This window comes from Macaca fascicularis, chromosome 1, assembly GCF_037993035.2.
Source record: "Macaca fascicularis isolate 582-1 chromosome 1, T2T-MFA8v1.1".
Classification (NCBI taxonomy): domain Eukaryota; kingdom Metazoa; phylum Chordata; class Mammalia; order Primates; family Cercopithecidae; genus Macaca; species Macaca fascicularis.
The window spans coordinates 13,378,075-13,401,882 of record NC_088375.1 but is presented as its reverse complement, the minus strand read 5'-3'; the positions used below and the strand labels follow the sequence as shown (position 1 = coordinate 13,401,882).

Here is a 23,808-nt window from a genome sequence, read left to right as displayed (position 1 = left end):
TCAGTTTTGTACAGGTTAAGCTTGAGATGCAAATTAGTGACTTCTAAATGGAGACACCAGTCGGGAGTTAAATTAGTGTGGCATTCAGGAGAGGTTTGGGTACTGACATAAATTTGTAAATTGTTAGAATACAGATGGTATTTTAAAGTCGTAAGACTGGATGAGAAGACAAGAGGTCTGAAGAATGAGCCCTGCAACACACCAAGGAGGTGTCTGCAACCAAGACTGAGAAGCAATGGCTGGGGTAAGATATAAGAACTAAGAGAAAATGGTAACCCAGAAGCCCAGGGAGGAAGGTTTTATTTAAGGAGAGAAAAATCAGCTGGGTCAAACACTGCCGATAGGTCAAGTAAAATGGGGACAAAGAAAGATTACGACATTAGGGGTTTAGCAACATAGAGGTTACCGATGACCCTGACGAGAGTGGTGAGAAGAAAGTCTGCCTGAAGCATTTCAAAAGAAAACTGGAGGCGGCAAGCATATGCAACTTTCCCCAACAGGTTTTCTATAAAGGAGAGCAGAGAAATGGTGGCCGACAGGATTAGAGGTCAAGAGAGTTTGTCAAAGATGGACTCCGCTACAGCACTGAGCAAGTTTAAATTACTCCTTTCAGTCATTTGGGGGAATCAGAATTTACCTCATTTTGGAGGTAAAAGACAATCCTCATATAACAAAGGCTTCACTTTAATCAGGACTAAGAAATATGGCAATTTTTATTCAATTTCAGTAAACCTTCATGTAATCAGTATGAGCATAGTTACATTGGCCCATGAGCACTTAAACAATATATATCAATTAATGAGGGTGAATTTACCTTGGTGTTATCAAATGCCAACAGGAGTGTTCTGCCATTTGTTAGAAAGATTTCTACAGCATTATCTCTCAATTGCCACCAACGCTTGTGAACTTCTTTAATTTCTTCATATGTCCAGGAAAATGATGCTGGTTCTAACTCTCCCTGAAGGCTCTAAGACAAAGAAATAGGCAAAAATATTTGTTTTGCCAGAAATATAAATAATTAATTTTAATTTTAGATTTTAAAAAGCATCAAAACATAACAGAAAATCTTTTTGTGGCAGATAGCAGATAAGATTACCTGAAAACTCTCCCAATGCAAACACCTCAAAATGTTTGATAAAATTTAGAAATTAAAAAAAATTAATAGGCTTTATTTTTTAGACTAGTTTTAGGTTTACAGAAAATTGAGCAGATAATACAGAATTTCCATGTATCCTCCCCTCCCTTGGCCCTGCACTCACAGTTTCTCTATTATTAAATCTTGCATTTGGTATGGGACATAAATTACAATTGATGAACCAATATTGCTACCATTTTTCTTACATAAAGTACACAGTTTATGGTGGGTTCACTCTTTGTGTTGTACATTCCATGGGCTTTGACAAATGTATAATGACATGTATCCACCATCACGATATCATACAAAATAGCTCTATTGCCTCCTTGGGACTCCACCCACTCATCCCTCGTTTCCTCTCCCCAACCTCTGGCAACCACTAATTTATTTACTGTCCCTATAGAGTTTTGCCTTTTCCATAATGTCATATAGTTCAAATCATACAGCAGATAGCCTTTTCAGGTTGGCTTCTTTTACTAAGCAAATATCCTTTTAAATACATAGCTGAGCTTGCAAGAAAACAAGGGAAATGACATCCCCAGGGGTCGAAAATATAGAGGAACTGGAAAATCAGCACTAAGCAGGGAGTGATACTCTGGTTGCTCTGTTGTATATGTCTGCATACACATGCATGTATGCACATACCCCAGTTTCAGAAATGAACTGATGTAGGTTCACAGCAACTTGAGGACAGAAGATGAGGCCCTGGCCCCCTAGAATCGGGGTGTGGAATTGAGATTGCTTCAGAAAGCTAAAACCTAGGAAGGGATGCCTAATGAAAGATTAGACAAACAAATGTGCGCATCAATAAAGGGGAATAGGCCGGGCGCAGTGGCTCATGCCTATAATCGCAGCACTTTGGGAGGCTCAGGCAGACAGATCACTTGAGGTCAGAAGTTCAAGACCATCTTGGCCAACATGGTGAAATCCCATCTCTACTAAAAATGCAAAAATTAGTCGGGAGTGGTGACAGGCACCTGTAGTTCCAGCTACTCAGGAGGCTGAGGCAGGAGAATCACTTGAACCCAGGAGACGGAGGTTTTGGTGAGCCGAAATCACGCCACTGCACTCCAACCTGGGTGACAGAGTGAGACTCTGTCTTAAAAAAATAAAAATAAAAATAATGAAAATAAAGGGGAATAACCAGGACGCAAGCTTGTCTCTTTTGGCCTGGAACCTAGAGAACAGAAAAAAAGCCTTTCTCTGAGAATTCATAATTGTGGGCCTGCCATCATATAGATTTAGGGTAAATCCACATCTGGATGGCCTGAAAACGCCCGAGCTTTGAAACAGTTCTCATGCTTCCAAGTCATCCAGCAAAGGGAAAGCGGAATCTCTGGAGGAGCATTCCTAGAACTAATGGGGCATTTCTGCAAATAAAGCCCCACCGAATGTAAGCTGACAGATCAACACATACCAAATAGATACATTCCCCTGCTAGGTGGTCAACAGAAGAAAAGAAGATGAGAAAACAATCACTGGAAGGTTGAATCTGCTTAAGAGTATTAATCCTAGTGTACTCAGACAAATCCCCACATTCTGAAATGAAGAGGTAGGGACCACAGGGCCTACACATCCTGCCATCACTAGGTCCCTCCCAAAGTACAAAATCAAGAAAAACTTTTTTAAAAGTGCATCTAAGTCTTTGTAACTGAATACATAAGTTATGTATTCAGTTACAATTAAGTCATGCTTTTAATAGTGAAATAATGAAAGAAGTTTCTACTAAAGTTTAAAACTAGCTAGAATTTATCTCCTCATATCAACCTGCATCCTAGTTTTCTTTTTTTTTAATCAGTTTTTTTTCCTTTTTAAAAAATTTCACTTACTTACTCTTCTGTGTTGACTAACAGGAAGCTCACAGCAAATTTAGGACTCAATTGCCAAGAACTATTTTATCCCAGGCTCTTTAACTTTCCAAAACCTTAATTTTTTTTTAGATTCAAATTATCCTACTCGATGTGTGTTTTACTATTGTTCTTGGTCCAAAATAATTTTTATAAGTAAAAGCAGGGAATATATCAAGAATAAAATAAGACATCTTAATGAAAATGTATTATTTTCATACTTAAAACTGAATTCCTCCTTTGTTTAGTTTCAACATTCATTCAACATACATTTATAACCATCTATGCACAAGGTACTCTGCTAAGTGCTCTGCATGAAATAAATCTGTATAGGTCAAAAAGGGGGCATGAAATATTTGTACACACATTTGCATACACAATGCAAGATACGAAATGTTATATAAGAAGAACCAACACTACAAAAGTAGAACCAACACTACAAAAGTACATAGGAAGGAAGGATTTTTCCGTCTATTAAGAATAATAATTATCATTTTTAGATTTTTAAAAAAAATTTTCCTCTTTATTTAAACATAAGATACATTTATAACATGCAAGTTAACTTAAAATTAAATGGTGTCATCCCAGACCAAGTATTTGTGAATGTATCCTCAAGCACTGAAAATAAACCAACATATTCAACAGGTGGACTCAGACTCTTCTGTCACCTCACGTCAAATGGAGTTAAACACAAATTGAGCAGAATTTTTAAGGTGAAAAACTGTCATATTTTGGACACACAAAAAAGTTGTCTCATACATCAACTATTACATTCCTTGGCTGATAAAAGGATACATCTTAAAAATTAACATAACTATATTTTACTATCTGGGACAAACCCTGTGGTAATTGCTATATAAGTCAGAAAAGAATGCTGTTCATATATCTGACTACTTTAAATATGTTCATGTTTTTTTTACATTATTTATTTTATAACCAAACCTCATGTTTTCACTCATTACTTTCTTTTTTTTTTTTTGAGACGGAGTCTTGCTCTGTTGCCCAGGCTGGAGTGCAGTGGCATGATCTCGGCTCACTGCAACCTCTGCCTCCCGGGTTCAAGCAATTCTCCTGCCTCAGCCTCCTGAGTAGCTAGGATTATAGGTGCTGCCACCACACTCGACTAATTTTTTTGTATTTTTAGTAGAGATGGGGTTTCACCATGTTGGCCAGGCTAGTCTCAAACTCCTGACCTCAGGTGATCCACTTGCCTCAGCTTCCCAAAATGCTAGGATTACAGGCGTGAGCCACTGTGCCTGGCCTAATTTATTTAAAATAAAATATATATTGATAATTAAACCACACATAATCTCATTTAGTATATCCTTAGGAATTCCTGGCTTTAGAACTTCTCTGAAACAAAAAGCTTATTTCTATTACAGGAATCTCAAAAAATATTTTAATGGCATAAAAGATAATTCAAATAAAAGGTTTATTATACAAAAAATATAAGAATCTTTATTTTCTGATTAATACCAGTCTGTCTAGAATAATAACAATTATCATTAAGCTATGTGAATATCAGAATTACTTAAGTTATTCAATTATTTAATATTTTTCCTTTCTTTCTGAAGGCAAAGGTACTTGATAGTGAACTGGGAGTGGCAAGGAGTAGATATTTGTTGCAACAGAGGATAGTAATAAGAAGAAAAGAACATAAATTGATATAATAGGAGCATTTAGAATATGACTTACGTTAACTGCTATGAGACTTGGGCCATGAGCCAGAGGAGATGGCGCAGTCTTCTTTTTAAAATTATATTTTACAAAATGTTTGGAACTCAGACCAATCTATACATAGAGTGACAAATAATTAACTCTAATAGCTCTTCCTTCTCTCTAGTTATACTGAATTGATACAGTTTTGGAATCTGTCTAGATTTATGTAAATACAGACTTAAGCTTCTACTCACCGAACTTTCAACTGTATCAGAAGCATTATCTTCCACAAAATACATTCCACATTTACCTGAAGAAAGTAATTGGATATAAGGGTTTAAAAATGTATGTGCACACTACCATTCATGGTTTAATGCATGGTCTCTGGAGTCCTTTGGTCTGAATTTGAGTCTCACTACCTAGACACAGTTCCCAGCACTCAATAAATATTTTTGAATAGTATCCATGAAGTCCTGGGCAAGTTGCTTTACCTCTTTGTGTCTTAATTTCTTTATTTAAAAAAAAAAGAGTTTGCAGGGAGCTCTATTTCACTGAGCTACTATGGGAATCAAATTAGAATATATGCAAACTGCTTATGTGCTCAGTGTTAAATAAATGTTGGCTATTTATTATTACCATTACTCTTACATTACAAGGATATTGATTTGCTTTATTTTGTTACACACTAATTGAAGTCAAGTGGTAAACCAAATTATCTAGCAAAAGGGAAATCCTTAATTATTTTGCAGACTGAGACACTCAATAGGGTAGAGTAGGCCCTAAACATAGCCCGCAACTTTTTCCTGTTTCGTAAGCTGGCTGTTGCTAACCCACGTCCCTACATCGCGTTTTAAAATATTGGGAACTTCTCTGAAGTTCTGCCCCCTGCATGCTCATCACCCTTGAGTACTGAGTGGACTCTGAACTAGTGGCATGGCTAGCTCAGAGAAGGGTACTGCCTCCATCCTTGTGAAGGTGGGGCTCAGTCCCACCAGGCTTGAAGCTCCACATCTTGGACCTTGGAGGCTGTAGCTTACAACATTCATTCTCAAATTTTAAGGTACATCAAATCACTGGAGGGCTCATCAGAACATAGACTGCTGGGTCCCACCCTCAGAATTTTAGATGCATCAAGTCTGGACTGAGGCGTGAGAATGTGCAATTCTAAGAAGCTCCCATGAGATGCTGATGCTACTAATTCAGAGTTCTCACACTTTGAGAACCTAGCCTACAGCATACAAATTGGTTCTTTAAGGGAATAGAGGCCAAGTGGTATAACTGTTTTCCTTCATACTTTGAGAATAAAATTTCCAACCAAATATAACTATATAGGTATCCATGGACTAACAACCTTGGCCTTTCTCTCAGAAGTACAATAGAGAATATAAATTATGAACAATCTTAAAGTAGACATATTTCTTATGGACAGTTATATCTAATAAAATAGTAGGTAAGTATACCAATAATTTTTCACTTTAAAAAATCTAAACTGGCATATAATAAAAGAAATGGCTAAATATAAAATTGCATATTCATGAAGAAATTTAATTTTATAAAAATTAAAATGCTATTCATGTGCTTTTCAGAACATAAGATATCATTTCTACACATTCATGAGTCATATGCAATCACATATAATGTTAAGACAAACTAGCCTATATGATACTACAGAAAGTTTATCCAATTTAATGGTATGGTGTCAAAAAAACACTTTAAATAATCTAAGAATAAATAAGGCAGGGTGAATATGTGCAAAATTCTTCAAAATTTGACTTACCTAGTAACAATTCACCAGCTGTCTCTCTAGATGGTGCAACACTGATACATCTTCGATTTATTCTGTCAAAACATATTTAAAATTACTATGACTAAATGCTTTGACCAATTTCAGAGAGTATATGCTTTATTTTACCTAGTAAAAGATTTCTGCAAAGCAGACTAGATAGAGCTCCAATAGCATGAGGTATCTTGTTGAAACCCACATGAAAATATTAGCTCCTTTTTTAACATTCTAGTTGAAGAGAAATGACTGAAACACCTAGAAAAGGCTAATAATCCCTATAACCTGTAGACAGAATATATAAATTAAGTTATTTAAAAGATATATCAATATTTTATATTTTCTAGTAAATAAGCAAACATTGTTTCACACCTCTGATACTTCAAATACATTTTTTTAAAAAAACCTAGTATTCTAGGAAAAACAGGATTTGGAATCAGAAAGTTCCTTTGTGTTTTTAGCCAATTTTCTTCTTTGCGTCTCAGTTTTTTATCTATGAAATCGGTATAACAACCACAATGAGAATATTATCAATAGTTAATATATAATAACATACTTAATACTCAACAATGCTATGGTACCTATTATTATTTCTTCATTTAATAGATGAGGTAACTGAGACAGACAGGTTAAGTAATTTGCCTAAGATTAAAGAGCTAGTAAGAGCAGGAACTGGAATCCGAACCTTTAATCACTACATTATATCGCCTCTTGATGATACCACCGGCAGCTCTATCTACTTTACAGAGATGTTAAACAGTCAATTACAAAATATGTGTGTGTGTGTGTACATGTATATGTGTGTGTCTGTATGTGTGTGTGTATGTGTATATATATATGTATACTAACAAGGGCCAGAACATGATGACTGAAATCCCATGAACCCTTGCTATCAGAAATGTCATTTCCTTTTAGATTTTGGCCATATAACCTTGTCCTCCCTTGAGCCTTTCCTGTTTAGGATTTTTCTGAAAATGATGGCATTATCTAAAATAAATATTACATAAACACTACAATAAACTGTCGTATATTCATGAAAGAGTGAAGGTCTATGGATTTAAAATTACCTTATAGATTCACTTGCAGCTTTGTCTTTGACAGTAGAAGAGAAAGAAGAATGAGTTTTGTCTTCAAATAGGTAAGAGAGTGGTGGTTTGACAACATCTGTTGAGGAGAAAAGTAAACATTATCTTTATCTAATGACCATAGTTCTCTGCTATATTTATATGTTGAGTTAAGAAGCCACTATTACCTTCTGATTTTTGTCTGTCCCTAAGGAGATACTTATTTGGAATAGTTAAATAACACCTCTGTAAACGTCTCCTCTCTCGATTTGGTCCTTCTGTTGGATCCAACTGCCATGAAGTTGGATAGTAGATGGGGTCATACCATACTGCTCTGCAAGTAAAAAGATTAAAGGGTGTTTTAAGTGATCATTCAGGACTTGTAGCTATAAAAAAATCATTACAGAGATTGAATAAGTCACAACTGATCTGCTCATTTTAAAACTCCAAATATTTATACATTTGATCAGGGAATGCATATACGAGCACAAGTAATAAAATCTAAGTGTCTTTTTGCTCCTGAATCCCAGTCTCCCAGTTCCTCGCCTGAAGGCAAGATCTGCTTCCAGTTTCTTTCAACTATTAAATTTTTAAAAAGATATATAATGACTACTATGAACACTTTAGTAATACAACATGCTGCATTTAATATGGTTAGATAAAATTTTTTTTCCAAATTAATTTTTAACATTTCCCATTTTGCCTACTTTTTTTTTTTTTTTTTTTGAGACAGAGTCTGGCTCTGTCACCCAGGCTGGAGTGCAGTGGCACAATCTCAGCTCAGTGTAACTTCTGCCTCTTAGGCTCAAGTGATTCTCCTGCCTCAGCCTCCCAAGTAGCTGGGATTACAGGCTCCCACCATGCCCGGCTAATTTTTGTATTCTTTTAGTAGAGATGGGGTTTCATCATGTTGGCCAGGCTTGTCTCAAACTCCTAGCCTCAAGTGATCCACCCACCTGGGCCTCCCAAAGTGTTGGGATTATAGGCATGAGCCACCTCACCTGGCCTCATTTTGCCTACTCTCTAATGAAACAAATAAAATCAGTTTCTTTCTGTGGTATGAATCACATTTTAAAAAAGATTTTAAAATAAATTTGTATCTTAGATGAAATAAGACAGGAAAAACATATTAAATACAATTTTAGAAATAAATAAGAGAAAAAAACCACCCTTATTCATATCCTAAACATACCAAAATACTGGTAGTGGTTGTTGTCTTTTTTTAAAAAACACGCATCTGTTTTTAATTTGTAGTTATGATCATTATGATCATTTTTCTATAATTTGCCTTATTTTACAGAAACAGTATTATCTTTATATCATTATTCTGAATGGCTGCCCAATATGAAGGCAGATGCACTGTAATGTATTTAACCATATTACTGCTAATATATAACTTGTTTCTAATTCATTCACTAGCATAAATAATGCAGAGATGGAAACTTTTATTTTCTTTTTCTTTTTCTTTTTTGACAGGGTCTCACTCTGTTGCCCAAGCCAAGGTGCAGTGGCATGTTCATGGCTCACTGTGGCCTTGAACTCCTGGGCTCAAGTGATCCTCCTGCCTCAGCCTCCCAAAGTCCTAGGCTACAGGTGTGAGCCACTGTGCCTGGCCTGCCTTCCATATTTTGAATATTTTCCTTAGGACAGAATCACTAAAATAGGATAACTGAAGCTAGAAGTAAAACGTTTTTAGGATTACTAATATATATTGTCAAAATGTACAATGCCACCAAAGTTCTGAGTAAGGACAGCTAATACCCTGCTGTGAATATTAGCAGCCAAAATTTTTTTTAACATAGAAAGTAAAATGTGGTATCTAAAGGTTCTAGAAAACCAAATTAGCCTCTAGCAATATTGAATATTTTCCCATGTGTTTAGTAACTCAGTTTGTCGTATGTGAGGAATGTGTTCATGCCTTTTGCTCATTCAAACTTCTGGGATCATAATATTTTACTTTAGAATCTATATACGTTTTTCAAACAATAAAAATAACTCTTTATTTGCTGAAAATATATTTCCAGGCTTTTTTGTTGTTGTTATGTTTGTTAAACACACTGGAAAAAATTAAGGTTAAAATCTATTGATTTATTTGCAGTTTCTTCTAGAAAGTCATCTATCCTTCAAAGAGCTGACAAATATCCTACTATCTTCTACTTTATAAACTTTTTGAGTAATTCTTTTAACCATTTGGAATTTATTAGTGTCTAATATTTAGTGTATTTTAGTACACCAAAGTCACATGAATCAGTTATCTTAACCAAATTTGGAGAATAATACCCAATTTCCCTCTTTTTGTTATTTGTAATACATATTTTAAATTAGTTAGAAAAATATATTTTTCTCAATCATCCTGTTTCAGTGATTTCTCTATTCTTTTACAAAGACCGTATTTTTAAATTAAGCCAATTTTACCATCTAGACAAGCTAATGAGTCTCTCATTACTTTTCTTCCCCAGAATTAAAAAAAAACTCGTATGATTATTCTTTAAGATGAAAAAAAATCACAAATGATTAAACAAAAAAAGTTTAATGAAATGATTTTATGAGTCTGAATTCTGGAATACAAATTCAGTTTAACATCAATCTCTTACATCTTCATGGAAGACAATTTTAACCGTCCTCCCGCAGCTTACCTATCATGTGTCAGTTGCTGAATAAGTTCCTGCCAGTGTCTGCTGGCACTCAAATCTACTTTATACATTCCTCTAATATGCTGGATCACCTTTTTTCTCTCAATTCCTTGGGAGAGAGACACTGCCTGGGTGATATCTGCAGCTATTTTAGATATATCCTTTGATTTTGAATCCAGACGCTGAAAGAGACTAAACAAATAATAAGATTGTCCATAGTTAAGAATACATGGAACGTATTTATCAAAACATGATACTTTAAAACTAAAAGTATATGTGAAATCTAATAGATTCCTAAAAGACATGCCTTTGGAACATACAAAATCTTACCTTTGTTGATTATTATTAACCGTTTTCTGCCAAGTAGCTTTATTCACTCCTTCTTCAGTTTCATATTTCTTTTGTTCCTAAAATATTTAGATAATATACTATATAAAATTTATTATTTCTCACCTAACATTGGCACAGAGCCCAACAAACTCATTTTAAAACCCAGTTAACAAAGGAAAAACGATTGTCCCTAGGAGACCAGAATATTAAAATAAATGAACCATCTAAACAATGTTATAATGTTATAATTCTGTGTCTATACAATTTAGGTCACATAAATTAGAGTAGAATGGTTAACCAGGGTTGCCAAACCTGATGAGTTTACATAGTCGCTTGCCTCCTTACTCTGCTTTTTCATTAAAAACCTCTAACTCAAGGTATGTTTCAGCTTGCTTGTCACTTTAAAAGTCTTCCCTTCACTGAAGGCTAATGATAATGGATACTGATGACCACAGAGAACAAAGTGCTCCTTAAAATAAGCCTATTTTTCTTCTCTCATAGAAAAAAGCAATACAGTATATAGGAAAAATAAAATAAAATAATCACTTCAAGTTCATCATCAATGATACTCTGTTCTTAAAAAAGTAATGTCAATCATTCTTTATCTATGATGGAATCTCCTAAGAAAGTACTATGGTTTCATTGACTCACCTCTTTGATCATTTTAATAAGGTCTGCTTTTGTTGATGCACTGGGAGGGATGCACTTGTGACCACATAACTTCAAAGCATTCATAAGTAGCTCTGCTGTGTCTAGCTCTTCTTCAGTCAATTCATCTTGGTGATTATGTATCAACTCTGACAAATACAAAACTAACTTGGCTCCATGCTTTAAAAAAAGTAATAATTTTTTAGTCATTTAGAATTTTAATTCTTACATTTAAATTACTTAATAGTAATTAAATTATATTGCTAGATTTATTTGGTTGCATCTGATTTGAATAAAGCACCTACAAAAGACATTCTGAGGATAATTACAGAAATCTGATTATGCACTGAATATCTGATGACAGAGGATTAATGCTAATTTTGTTAGATGTTAACAATGTTATGGTTACATAGGAAAATATTTTAAAAAAAGAATTTAGAGGTAAAATATCATAATTTCCATATATATGTTAAAATAGTTCAGAAAAAGTAGAAATGATGTCAATATAATAAAAATAGTAACTGTTAAATTTAGGTGATCGTTCCATGGTATTTATTATACTATTCTTTCTACTCTCTGTATGTTTGAAATTTTTTCTTATAAACTATATTTTAAAAAGCAATCAAGCTAGCCAGCTAGCTTTTGGGGAAAGAATTTTGGAAAGGACTTGCTAAAGGAATACAGGAAATAAAGTGGGATAAAGGAAAATAATTTTTAGTTTTTCTCACAGAAAAACTGAACTAGAAGGGAAAGCTTCCTTTAGACCTTAAAACTTATTTACTCTTCTTCCTTTGATTTCTGCTTAGTAGAAGAGAAGTTGGTGAAATTTCTAGAACTAAAACCTATCTTAGCTTGTAAGCATTCACTACTCCCTAGGACAAAAGGTGAAAAACTCTCAAACTGGTGAGATCTATGCAGACAGTTCTATATGTATATCCATGGAAGCGTTGTTTTAGCCAATCTTTTATTAACAGGCCCTAAAACCAAAATTTACAGTGTTACTTAAGATAATGACAATTGTCCTTTGCAGCACAAACCGAAACCAAATGTCGATTCGTGACTTTTTAAGTGGCCCTTACATGCTGTAGCTATTACACCTGACTCTAATGTGTACAGCATGTATTATTTAGACAATAATTTTGTCAACAAGTTAAACATATATGTTTTACTTTAAAAATAAGCACTGACACGAATATCGCTGTATTTAGTTTTATGACATTTTTAACTGTGAATAGTATTAAATGTCAGAAAATGGATCTGGAAATGATTACATTTTGGGTGATATTTAAATTATCATGCTGAATCATATCATGTCATTTCCCAAAAACAAAAGATGAACATATGCAGTAGTGAAAATAGCACAGCTCATTTTAATGCAACATTTTAAATTAGTCAGAGACAGCTGCTACCTGACCAAAAGAGAAAAATGAACAGAAGCTCTGTGAGTAAAAGGCCCAAAGAGTTGGCAAATAAATAAAAATGGTAAACGACTGGAAGATTTTCCTAAGTGTGTCTTAAAAGTAATGTTCTTGATATAACTTTAAAAATATTTCAGTTTAGCATTCAGTGACACTCTAAAATTATCTTGAAAAACTATCCGAAATGTTTTTATTCATTGTGAATATCTAAAGAAACACATGATTTTCTTAAACACTGAAGTTGTTCCTAATCTCTCATTTTAATACCCTCTGATCACTTACGATGATCATTTCAGGGACTATAAAAGTGGTCATTTTTTTGGAACAGATACCAAAAAAATCTTATTTTCGGCCCTTAAAAAACTGATTTAAGGAACTGAATCTGTTAAACATGAATCCTTAGAAAATAATAAAGTGCTAAAATATGTAAAATATTTCTTTTTAAAGAAGATTCTAATAAGGAAGAGTTCTGAGTGGACTACAGAAAGGGAGAAAGGTTTTGAAGAAGATATAGAGTGATCTGGGTCATGGCCAAATGAAAGGATAGAATAGGGATATGGATAGACAAAGGAGAGAAAGGTGTTCTGTGCTGGTGGACAATATGAATAAAACAGCATGACAGTAAAAATAAACAGGATGTGAAGAGGTTGCAAGACACAAAGATATGATTATCTTGAAAAGAAGAGGGTCAGCAGGCTGGAGTGTTAATCAGAATCAAGTTGCGATGGCAGAAAAGAAGCCTGGGGCTTAAAAAACCCAGGCAGATTCCAAATGAAATACAAATTAAATGTATGCAGCTGTGAAAAGGCATAAAGAAGATCACTCTACACTACTATGTAATAATGATCTCTAGGATATATTAAGTGAAGAAAGTAAGGTGCAGAAGAGTGTGTATACTTTGCTATCTTTCTTTGTGTTATGAAGTAGGGGAGAGAATATTTACATGTGTAAATACATGTATACATAGATTTGCCTGTATCTTCAACAGAAAAAAAAGTCAGTTACCTACACAGAGTGGGAAAGAATATGAGGAGAAGAAAGGGATAAAAGCTAGAACCTCTCTGAATGTGCTGTTTCACAACGTTGCTTTTAGAACCATGTAGACATTTCACGATTAAAAACAAAATTAAGCAAACAAACAAAACCCCAAAGGAATCCCAAAAAACTATAAAACAAACTGGAAAAAAAAGCCTGCCTACCTACCTACCTAATTGGTTGAAATTGGCAGCCTGACCAAATAAACTATTTAAGTGCTTTTATAATACAGTATTTTCACTGTATATAACCATAACAGTATGCTAGGAACAAAAAGAACCACAAAGACATCTTCAACTGCACTCAGCAGGATTGTTATTAGTGATCATGTTGGTCATCTTATTTTGAAAATGTTATATATGTAGAAAGACAAAGCAAATAGGTGATTATGTTAATATTAGGAACCAAGATATCAACATTAATAAGAAATACAAATAAAAAAATCCAAGAAAAAGTGAAAGCATCAGTATAAACTCATGACTTCTTCGTCTTTCTAAAAAAATACATATTTCCTAGCTTTGTCCACTAAAAAGCCTGAGAAGAAACAACAACCCAGTAGAAATAAACATACGTAGTCCTTAGATTTGTAGTCTCTAAATGCTATCATCTCCTTAAAAGGAAATAAGGCCTTCTTGGGAGGGAAGTTGGGTTCTAGGTTTGGGGAAGGAATTGTATAAGGTGGGCCTGGGACATTCTTCTGTGCCAGAAAACAAGAAGTTTAATCATATTAACTTGTTAAAATGAAAAAGGCCATGTCGACTCAACAACTTGAATCTACAGAGGTGTTAATTTTAATATCAAACCAAATAATGATTGCAAAAGACTAAAACACATAACATTTATTTTAAAATACCCGAGTTCCTAATGATACTCCAAAAATAAAAACAAATACAAAAATTAGAGGCCACTAGGGGCATGAACTCATCATTCTAAAAATTAATAAACAGGGAAGGAAACAGCATTTATCCTGCCTTTCCTTGACTGACTGTACTTAAAGGCAGCCAAGGTGCTGGAGCCGCTGCCCAAGAGTCCGAATCTCACTGCCACGTGCCCGGACACCTGCTGGACATGCATTCCCGATTCCTTTTGTTTCCAAGTCCAATATGGAAACTCTCGAGGATCAGCCGATTCATAATCTTCTAAAGGAAGAACAGATTCCCCAGAATAAGATTACCATTGTTGGGGTTGATGCTGTTGGCACAGCTTTTGCCATCAGTATCTTAATGAAGGACTTGGCAGGTGTACTTGCTCTTGTTGATGTCATGGAAGACAAATTGAAGGGCGAGATGATGGATCTCCAACATGGCAGCCTTTTCCTTAGAACATCAAAAGTTGTCTCTGGCAAAGACTATATGTAACTGCAAACTCCAAGTTGGTCATTATCACAGCTGAGGCACATCAGCAAGAGGGAGAAAGCCGTTTTAATTTGGTCCAATGTAATGTGAACTTCTTTAAATTCATCATTCCTAATGCTGTAAAATACAGCCTGAACTGCAAGTTGCTTATTGTTTCAAATCCAGTGGATATCTTTGACCTATTGTGGCTTGGAATATAAGTGGCTTTCCCAAAAACCGTGTTATTGGAAGTGGCTGCAATCTCGGCTCAGCCCAATTCCGTTACCCAATGCAGGAAAGGCTGGGAGTTCACCCATTAAGCTGTCATGGGTAGGGTCCTTGGGGAACATGGAGATTCTAGTGTGCCTGTATGGAGCAGAGTGAATGTTACTGGTGTCTCCCTCAAGACTCTGCACCCAGATTTAGGGACTGATATAGATAAGGAACAGTGGAAAGAGGTTCACAAGCAGGTGGCTGAGAGTGCTTACAAGGTGATCAAACTCAAAGGCTACCCATCGTGGGCCACTGGACTCTCTGTGGCAGATTTGGCAGACAGTATAATGAAGAATCTTGGGTGGGTGCACCCAATTTCCACCATGATTAAGGGTCTCTATGGAATAAAGGATGATGTTTTCCTTAGTGTTCCTTGCATCTTGGGACAGAACAGAATCTCAGACCCTGTGAAGGTGACTCTGACTCCTAAGGGGCCGTTTGAAGAAGAGTGCAGTTCCACTTTGGGGGATACAAAAAGAGCTGCAATTTTAAAGTCTTCTGATGGCATACCATTTCACTGTCTAGGCTACAACAGGATTTTAGTTGGAGGTTGTGCATATTGTCCTTTTTATCTGATCTGTGATTAAAGCAGTAATGTTAAGATGGACTGGGAAAAACGTCAGTTCCTAAAGTTAGAAATAGGAATGGTTTGTAAAATCCTACAGCTATATTCTGTAGGTACTATATCCTGTGGGTAGCTATATCCTATAGTACCATCCTGTAGGCTGGATGGTACTAATCTTGTGTAGTCCTAAACTGGTTGGTGTGAAATAGTTCTGCCACCTCTGAGGCACCACTGCCAACGCTGCACATGCTGCAGTTGCCCCTTGAGCCAGATGGATGTTTACCACGTGTTATATAAATAACTTCCTGGCTCCTTCACTGAACATGCCTGCTCCAACATTTTTTCCCAATCAGTCACATTCTGGATCCAGTGTATAAATCCAATATTGCATGTATGGTGCATAATTGTTCCAAACAATCTTATTTTGTGAACTAAATATATCAGTAGTGTACATTATCGTATTATGCAAAGAGATCTACATATAAACAATGCAACCAACTATCCAAGTGTCATACTAACTAAAACCCACAATAAATCTTGTACAGTGAAAAAAAAAGAAAAAAAAAGGTAGCCAAATAGTTGACAAGGGAAAGTTCTTCCCTATAGAAAAGTCAGAGCTTATAGATGTTGATGGAATGAGAGGCTTAGAGATATCACTATTTTGTAACTCTAATGAAAAAGTGGATCTTGGCAATTATCAGTGGTTGCTAAAACTATTAGGTTAAAGACAATATCCTCAGTCTTCGTGGGTGAATAAACAACTGGCCTTGGTGATGAAATAGATTGAGAGAGAGAAGAAAAAGTCAACGACAACAACAGTTAAAATTTTCAAGCTGAAATTCAATAATGATTGACAGACATGAAGTAGTGGGAAGACATGACAGACATGAAGTAGTGGGGAAGGGAAGATGGTATGAGAAAAAGTGGACTGTTAACACTGAGGTTGAATTTTGATGGATAGCAACTTTGCTGAGTATAAAGGAAAGAAAAAAACACCATTTCAAATTCTCCACAGAAGGAAAATACAGGCTAAATATGCTTCTGTCTTGGGAAAAGGAAGACAGTGCCCTCAGTGTACTTGAAAGCGTGTTAATACTGGAAAAATCACCTAAAAGTATCCCTTCCAATAGTTTTGACTCCTAATATGAGTTTTCCATGTATTAAAAGGGGATACCTATCCTTTTTAATATACCCTCTCTCATCTCTATTGAGGTATAACTTACATATAATAAAGCATACATATATTAAGTGTTTCTATGAGTTTTGACAATTGCATACATCCATTTAACCACTACTCAAAATAAGATCTTATTTTTATCACCCCAGAAAGTTCCCTTAAACCTCTTTCCAGTCAATTCCCTTTCTCACCATCCCCCTTCCACAGAGACAACTACTGTCCTGAATTCTAGCATCATATCTTGGTTTTGCTTGTTCTTTCAGATGAACAGAATCACAGATTGTACTCCTTTGTGTTTGGCTGTCTCTTTCCCCGCTCAGTGTTCCTGAGATTCATCCATAATGGTAGGTGTATCAGTAGTCTGTTCCTTTTTAAAGCTGTATAATAGTCTATACAGTGCTGTAGAATAGTCTATATAGATTTCTCTCTACAGGTATAAAGAAATCACAATTTGTACATTCTTCTGTTGGTGAGCGTTTGAATATTTCTAGTTTTTGGTTATTATGAAAAAAGGCTGCCATGGATATTCTTAAACAAGTCTTTCAATGAATATATGCTTTAATTTCTCTTTTAGGTAAATATCTAAAAATGGAGTAACATGGTCACAAGTTAAATATGTTTAGGCCGGGTGTGGTGGCTCAAGCCTGTAATCCCAGCACTTTGGGAGGCTGAGACAGGCGGATCACGAGGTCAGGAGATGGAGACCATCCTGGCTAACTCGGTGAAATCCCATCTCTACTAAAAAATACAAAAAACTAGCCGGGCGAGGTGGCGGGCGCCTGTAGTCCCAGCTACTCAGGAGGCTGAGGCAGGAGAATGGCGTAAACCCGGGAGGCGGAGCTTGCAGTGAGCTGAGATCCGGCCACTGCAGCCTGGGTGACAGAGCGAGACTGTCTCAAAATAAATAAATAAATAAATAAATAAATATATATATATATATATATATATATATATATATATATATGTTTAATTTTATAAGAAACTGTTAAACAGCCCTCCAATATGGTTTAATGTACCTTTTAAACTTTCCAACTACCACTTTTGAAGTGGTAAACTTTATACACTCTGAAATTCTTTTAGGTATTTTGGGTTTGATTATTCCAAATGATTAATAATTTTTTTCTATTTTAATTGACCACACATATTTTTGAAATATGTTATATGTATTGTTGTTTGAGCTATTCAATATAGATGTTTCACAGGTAATATAATGCTTTTTAAAAAGCCTCCAAACAATCCTTAAAGAAAACACTTCAAGATATGTTAACACATTACAAAGTATCTGACAGTAACTTTGAAACAGAACTTCTTAATTTAGGCACTAGAAAAAAGATTGGGAAATAAACACAGAGGTTAAATTGAGCCTGTGTAAAAGCACCTAAGGAAAGGCCTTAGGTTAAATTTGCTTGGTAAGAAAATTATAAATTAGGCATGAAAATTCAATTAAATTTCAGTTCTTGTTTTATTCAGACTTTATATTTCACCAAAAGTTGTACTTATCAAAGCTGAGACACTTACTTGTAGGGATGGGCTGAGACAGTCTCGCAGTATTTCCTGATGATTTGGTTCATGAAGTATTTCAAAAATTTGCTTTCTCTCTTTTGCAGTGTGGGCTGGTGACAAAATATGCACTAGGAGTCTCCCAAGCTGCATTCGGAAGGTCTCCTTACAAGACCACAGAATTTTAGTCCATTGCTGCTTGGAACCACTGGCTTTACTTGAACCCTAAAATCAATCAAGATAGGAATGAATTAGGATCAGACTGCTTAAGCAATACCATGCTAGCCTCAACACAGCCCTAAAGAAGATTATAGAACATGTTTTATTCCAGATTGGTTTTCACAGTCAAAATTAGAAAGATATATACATAACCATACACACAGGAGTTTAAAAGCGATGGGCATACAACGTTCATAGCAGCATCACTCAAAATAGCCAAAAGGTGGGAACAGTCTGAACGTCCATCAGTGGATGAACAGATAAACAAAATGTGGTATATACATACAATGGAATATTATTCATCCTTAAAAAGGAAGGAAATTCTGACACATGCTACAACATGGATGACCCTTGAGGACAGAATGCTAAATAAAATAAGCCATATACAAAAGGACAAATAGTGTATGCTTCTATTTATATGAGATATCTAGAACAGTCAAACTCACAGAGACAGGAAAGTAGAATAGTGATTACTGGGTAATGGGGGAAGGGGTGGTAAAAGTTATTATTTATTAGGTACGGAGTTTCATTTGGGATAATTAAAAAGTTCTGGCCAGGTGCAGTGGCTCACACCTGTAATCCCAGCACTCTGGGAGGCCGAGGCAGGTGGGTCACCTGAGGTCAGGAATTCGAGACCAGCCTGGACAACATGGTGAAACCCTGTCTCTACTAAAAATACAAAAATTAGCTGGGTGTGGTGGCGGGTGCCTGTAATCCGAGCTACTCAGGAGGTTGAGCTAGGAGAATCGCTTGAACCTGGGAGGTGGAGGTTGCAGTGAGCCGAGATCGGGCCAGTGCACTCCAGCTGGGGAGGCAGACTGAGACTCCATCTCAGAGAAAAAAAAAAAGTTCCTAGAGATGGATGGTGGCAATGGCTGCACAATAATATGAATATACTTAGTGCCACTGAATTGCATCCTTAAAAATGGTTAAAATGGTAAATTTTATGTTAGGTATACCTTACCACAGTTTAAAAGAAGAGATGGATAAAGAAGCTAAAGTCCTAAGCCATGAAAAAATTACCAAATGCTCAAAAATTATAAATTAAAAAAAAAACTATCAAAGAGCAATGATAAATAAGCCTACACTGATTTTGCAATAAAAAAGAGAAAGGATTCATAATAAAGACTCGAATTGTGCTACATTATTGAGTATTAGTCACAAATTAAGCACTGCATATAGCAGTACCCCTTACCTGTGGTTTTGCTTTCCACAGTCAACCATGGTCTGAAAATAGTTAAGTACCGTACAATAAGATACTTACTCACTGTAAAAAGAGACTACATTTATATAACTTTTATTAAAGTATATTGTTATAACTGTTCTGTTTTATTATTATTGTTAATCTCTTACTGTGCCTAATTCACAAATTAGACTTTATCATAGGTATGTATGCATGTGAAAAAACATAGTATATATAGGTTTCAGTACCATCTGTGGTTTCAGGAATTCACCAGGGGTCCTGCAAAGTATGCCCTGAAGATAAGGGGAAACTACTCTATGGGTTTACCATAGAGTATTCCCTAACAATTAACCAATTGTTTTAACAATGGTCCCACTAAGCCTAGCCAAATGCTGATCAAATCACCTGTACGTGGTTTAAAACTGGAAGCAGTACATTCAGAATTCATTCTGAGTTTTAGAAACAGCTCCTCTCTAATTACGTCTAGTCCTAAGGACTCTGTGAGCGAATCTGCACTTGGTTTTGCTGTTCAGAGCTAAAACACCAAAATCTAGTTTAGATTTAGAGACTGGCATGTCATGATTTATGAGTGCTGCTAGAATTAGATTGGCTTTTGCTATCTATGTAGTAAACTGACCAACTTGTTCCATTGTGTCAACTGTAAAGTGACCCACAGAAACCCAAGTGAGATGATGATAAATGAACTGTGACACTTATCAGTATTCTCTACGTAATTTTAAAGGTGTTAGATACACTTAGGCCAAGATCTAAAATTCATAATAATTCAGAAAACTGAGAGTAAGGAGCCATAAATACAGTCCTGTAAAAACAATTAATGTAAACTCTCATAGTAGTCATTAATGACGACGATCTACTCTTTTCTGATGCTGATCTTACTAAACTACAATACTAGAAAATAGCTTCTAGGGTTACAGGCTTAAAAAGTAATGCTGCATGAGTGGAGTCATTTTGGAAAGGGTGAATTAGCAATATATATTGTTCTCTAATTAAAAATTCAAGTTGTCCGAGTTTTAAAAAGCTCTCTGAAAGAGCACAAAGAAATACGATTGTGAAAACGTATAATACAGTCAACATAAAACCTCTATTTCCTTTGTGTGAATGAACATTTCACATGTAATTAATTTACTTACAATAGATACTTTGAATCCTTCTACCAGATATGTAAAAATTTCTTTCTGAAATGGATTGAAAACAGAAGACTGTTCATGATGCATATTTTCCTCAGAAATTTCAGTCTGGAAAACTGAGGTCTTGCTTTGAGTTACATTTTCTGGAGTTCTCAAAATGTCAATAATGTCTGAATTAAACTCTTTGAATTGAAAAAAAGAATACAAGGTTAGTCATATCACTACTATCTAGCCATTATAAATAGTAATAATACTGGTAAAAATATTGTTTTTAATTACTAATTCAGTTATCACAATTTAAAAGTTTATCAGGTGTATTAGATGTAGTAGATACACTGTAGTAGAAAGTGAATTCATGTAAAATAACAGAAATTTCAAAATGCATGTCATACAATTCCAAATTAAATATTTATTGGCTAATGAAGCTAAGTTAAACTGCAAAATGATTCAAACCATGAGATTATTATACAAATCGAACATAAAGACCATGTCATATTTACAGGAGTGGATCTACAGAGCTGTTTCTCTGCATGTGCTATCCATTTACATGCTGTATATGTAATAATCATGGTTCAAGAGTTTAGTCTGGGAGTCTGTTGCACAGAATGTACATTAGAAAAGTTAAAAAAAAAAAAAAAGCTGGGGACAATGGCTCACGCCTGTAATCCCAGTACTGTGGGAGGTGAAGGCAGACAGATCGATCACCTGAGTCAAGGAGTTTGAGATCAGCCTGGGCGACATGGTGGAACCCCATCTCTACAAAAAAATACAAAAATTAGCCGGGCATGGGGTACACACCTGAAGTCCCAGCTACTTAGGAGGCTGAGATGGGAGGATTGCTTGAGCCCAGGAGGTAGAGGTTGCAGTGAGCTGAGATCATACCACTGCAATCTAGCCTTGGTGACAGTGAGAACCCATCTCAAGAAAAAAGAAAAATAAAGACAGAGAGAAAGAAAAGTAAAAAAAGCTAAAAAAAGAAAAAAAAACTTGAGTTTATCATGTTTTTCTAGTGATTAACAATTACTGTTTTCTTTTTCCTGTCTTCCTGGGGTTACCTGAACATTTTTTTAGAATTCCATTTTGACTTATCTATAGTGTTTTTTTAAAAACAATTTTCAGCTTTATTGTAATATAATTGACAAACAGAAATTGTATATAATTAAGATGTTTTGATATATGAATACATTGTCAAATAATCACCATAATGAAGCTAGCTAACATATCTAACACCTCACATAGTTACCATTTTTTTGGGTGTGTGGTGAGAACATTATTTATAGTGTTTTGGAGTGTATTTCTTTCAATAGCTTTTTTTAGTGGCTGCTCTAAGTATTACAATTTAAGTATGTACATATATATTCATTAGCCAATATGGAAATGCAAATTAAAACCACAATGAGATATCACTACACATCTGTCAGAATGGCAGTTCTGCAAGATTCATTGAGGGAAACTGGGTAAAGGATATACAGGGTCTCTCTCTGTATTATCTCTTAACTGCATGTGAATCTACAACGATCTCAAAAGATCATACTGGAAGTGCCATACGGTTTTAAACTGGTCAATCTGGGCTAGCATTGAACACATTGAAAGTGGACTTTTATTTAAGACTTACCAGTTCCAAATAAGAAACTCTTAATAATATGGATGTTAAGAACTGAAAAATAATGTTGCTTAAACATCTGAAAACTAACCAGTTTCCTCTTAGATTACTTCTCTTTCATTTTAAAAGCTGAAGAAAACAAACTAATCCTATAGTCTTACCTTGATAAATAATCCTGTTGACTGCTAAAACGGTGAGCCTCTGTAGTCTCTGTGCAAGTTCCGTTTCAGTCGCCTGGCTAGGGTTCTCCTGGCTCATTCTCCGTTGCATCATCACATGAAGCTCATCATTTGCCACTGAACGCATTTTCATCAGAAGCGATTCAGTTTGAGCTAGCGGAAATTTTCGAGGACCTTCAAAAGTATATAAATTAAAACATCAAATGCCAGTGTTAATAAGGATCAAGGAAACTATTTTTGCTGAAACTTTTTGACTACCAGACCGTGAAAACAACCTTATTTACTACAAAGTCAATTTATACAAAGGAGAGAGTGATTAAGAGAAAATGATGTTTCTCCCTCTTTCAAGAAGTGCAACAGTACTTTTGGTTTCAAAGTCCTAAATCACAATGTTGAAGCTAGTGACATAGCTTAGTAAAACAGATGTCATTTGGCAAAGTTCAAGTTAAAAAGTATTAAATGGGCTTAACTAGTTTAGAACATTTTGATAAAATAGTTTCAAATACTGTTTCACTTCTTTGTATTCCAAAATCAAGTTTTAATGCACATCATTTTTTAGTAAGAATATTACTATTTCTGGATAATTACTGTTGTTGAATTTCATAAAGTAGTTTTAAAAATTGTATATAGTGACAAAGTAGAAATCAGTCAATGACAGTGAAGAGATCAGAAAGGTGAATATAATTCCAGTGATTTGTTATTAAAATGATTTAGAACACATGCATCATTTGGAATTCAATGCTACAAAGGCATTTCCTGAGAAAGGTTTCCTCAGACTGAACACAGAGAAGTGGCATTCCTGCGCCATTACTGCACCTGCTCCAGGAGGTACAACACAGGTAGTGCATCCAGGAGAAAACTGGGGGGATGAGTCTTGATTTAATGAACTGAAGGAGAAGGGCATCGGAAGTTGACCATAGGAACCAAAATGATGTCTTGGTAGATGAGGAATAATAGAACCCTTCATTGGAATTGAACCTTTGTTTTAAATTATGAAAATATATATCAATTTCTATAAATAACCTCTATAAAAATTACATATGACTAAATTATAACAGGTTTTAATGACTTATCCTGT

General features: G+C 35.1%; 1 protein-coding gene and 1 pseudogene across 1 annotated transcript in view; one reads left to right on the top strand and one right to left on the bottom strand.

Moving 5' to 3' along the window:
• LYST (lysosomal trafficking regulator) overlaps positions 1–23,808 on the bottom strand; it is a 217,038-nt gene that overhangs the window by 55,621 nt on the left and 137,609 nt on the right. Inside the window, exons 29-39 of the mRNA XM_045391489.3 lie at positions 22,713–22,904; positions 20,952–21,130; positions 18,417–18,623; positions 11,100–11,276; positions 10,449–10,525; positions 10,122–10,310; positions 7,674–7,819; positions 7,489–7,585; positions 6,419–6,480; positions 4,896–4,951; positions 815–967 (exon numbers count right to left, since the gene is read on the bottom strand). Of these exons, the coding sequence (XP_045247424.2) occupies positions 815–967; positions 4,896–4,951; positions 6,419–6,480; positions 7,489–7,585; positions 7,674–7,819; positions 10,122–10,310; positions 10,449–10,525; positions 11,100–11,276; positions 18,417–18,623; positions 20,952–21,130; positions 22,713–22,904 (1,535 nt within the window). The remainder of the gene's footprint in view (positions 1–814; positions 968–4,895; positions 4,952–6,418; positions 6,481–7,488; positions 7,586–7,673; positions 7,820–10,121; positions 10,311–10,448; positions 10,526–11,099; positions 11,277–18,416; positions 18,624–20,951; positions 21,131–22,712; positions 22,905–23,808) is intronic.
• Positions 14,653–15,749, top strand: LOC107127839 (L-lactate dehydrogenase A chain-like; annotated as a pseudogene).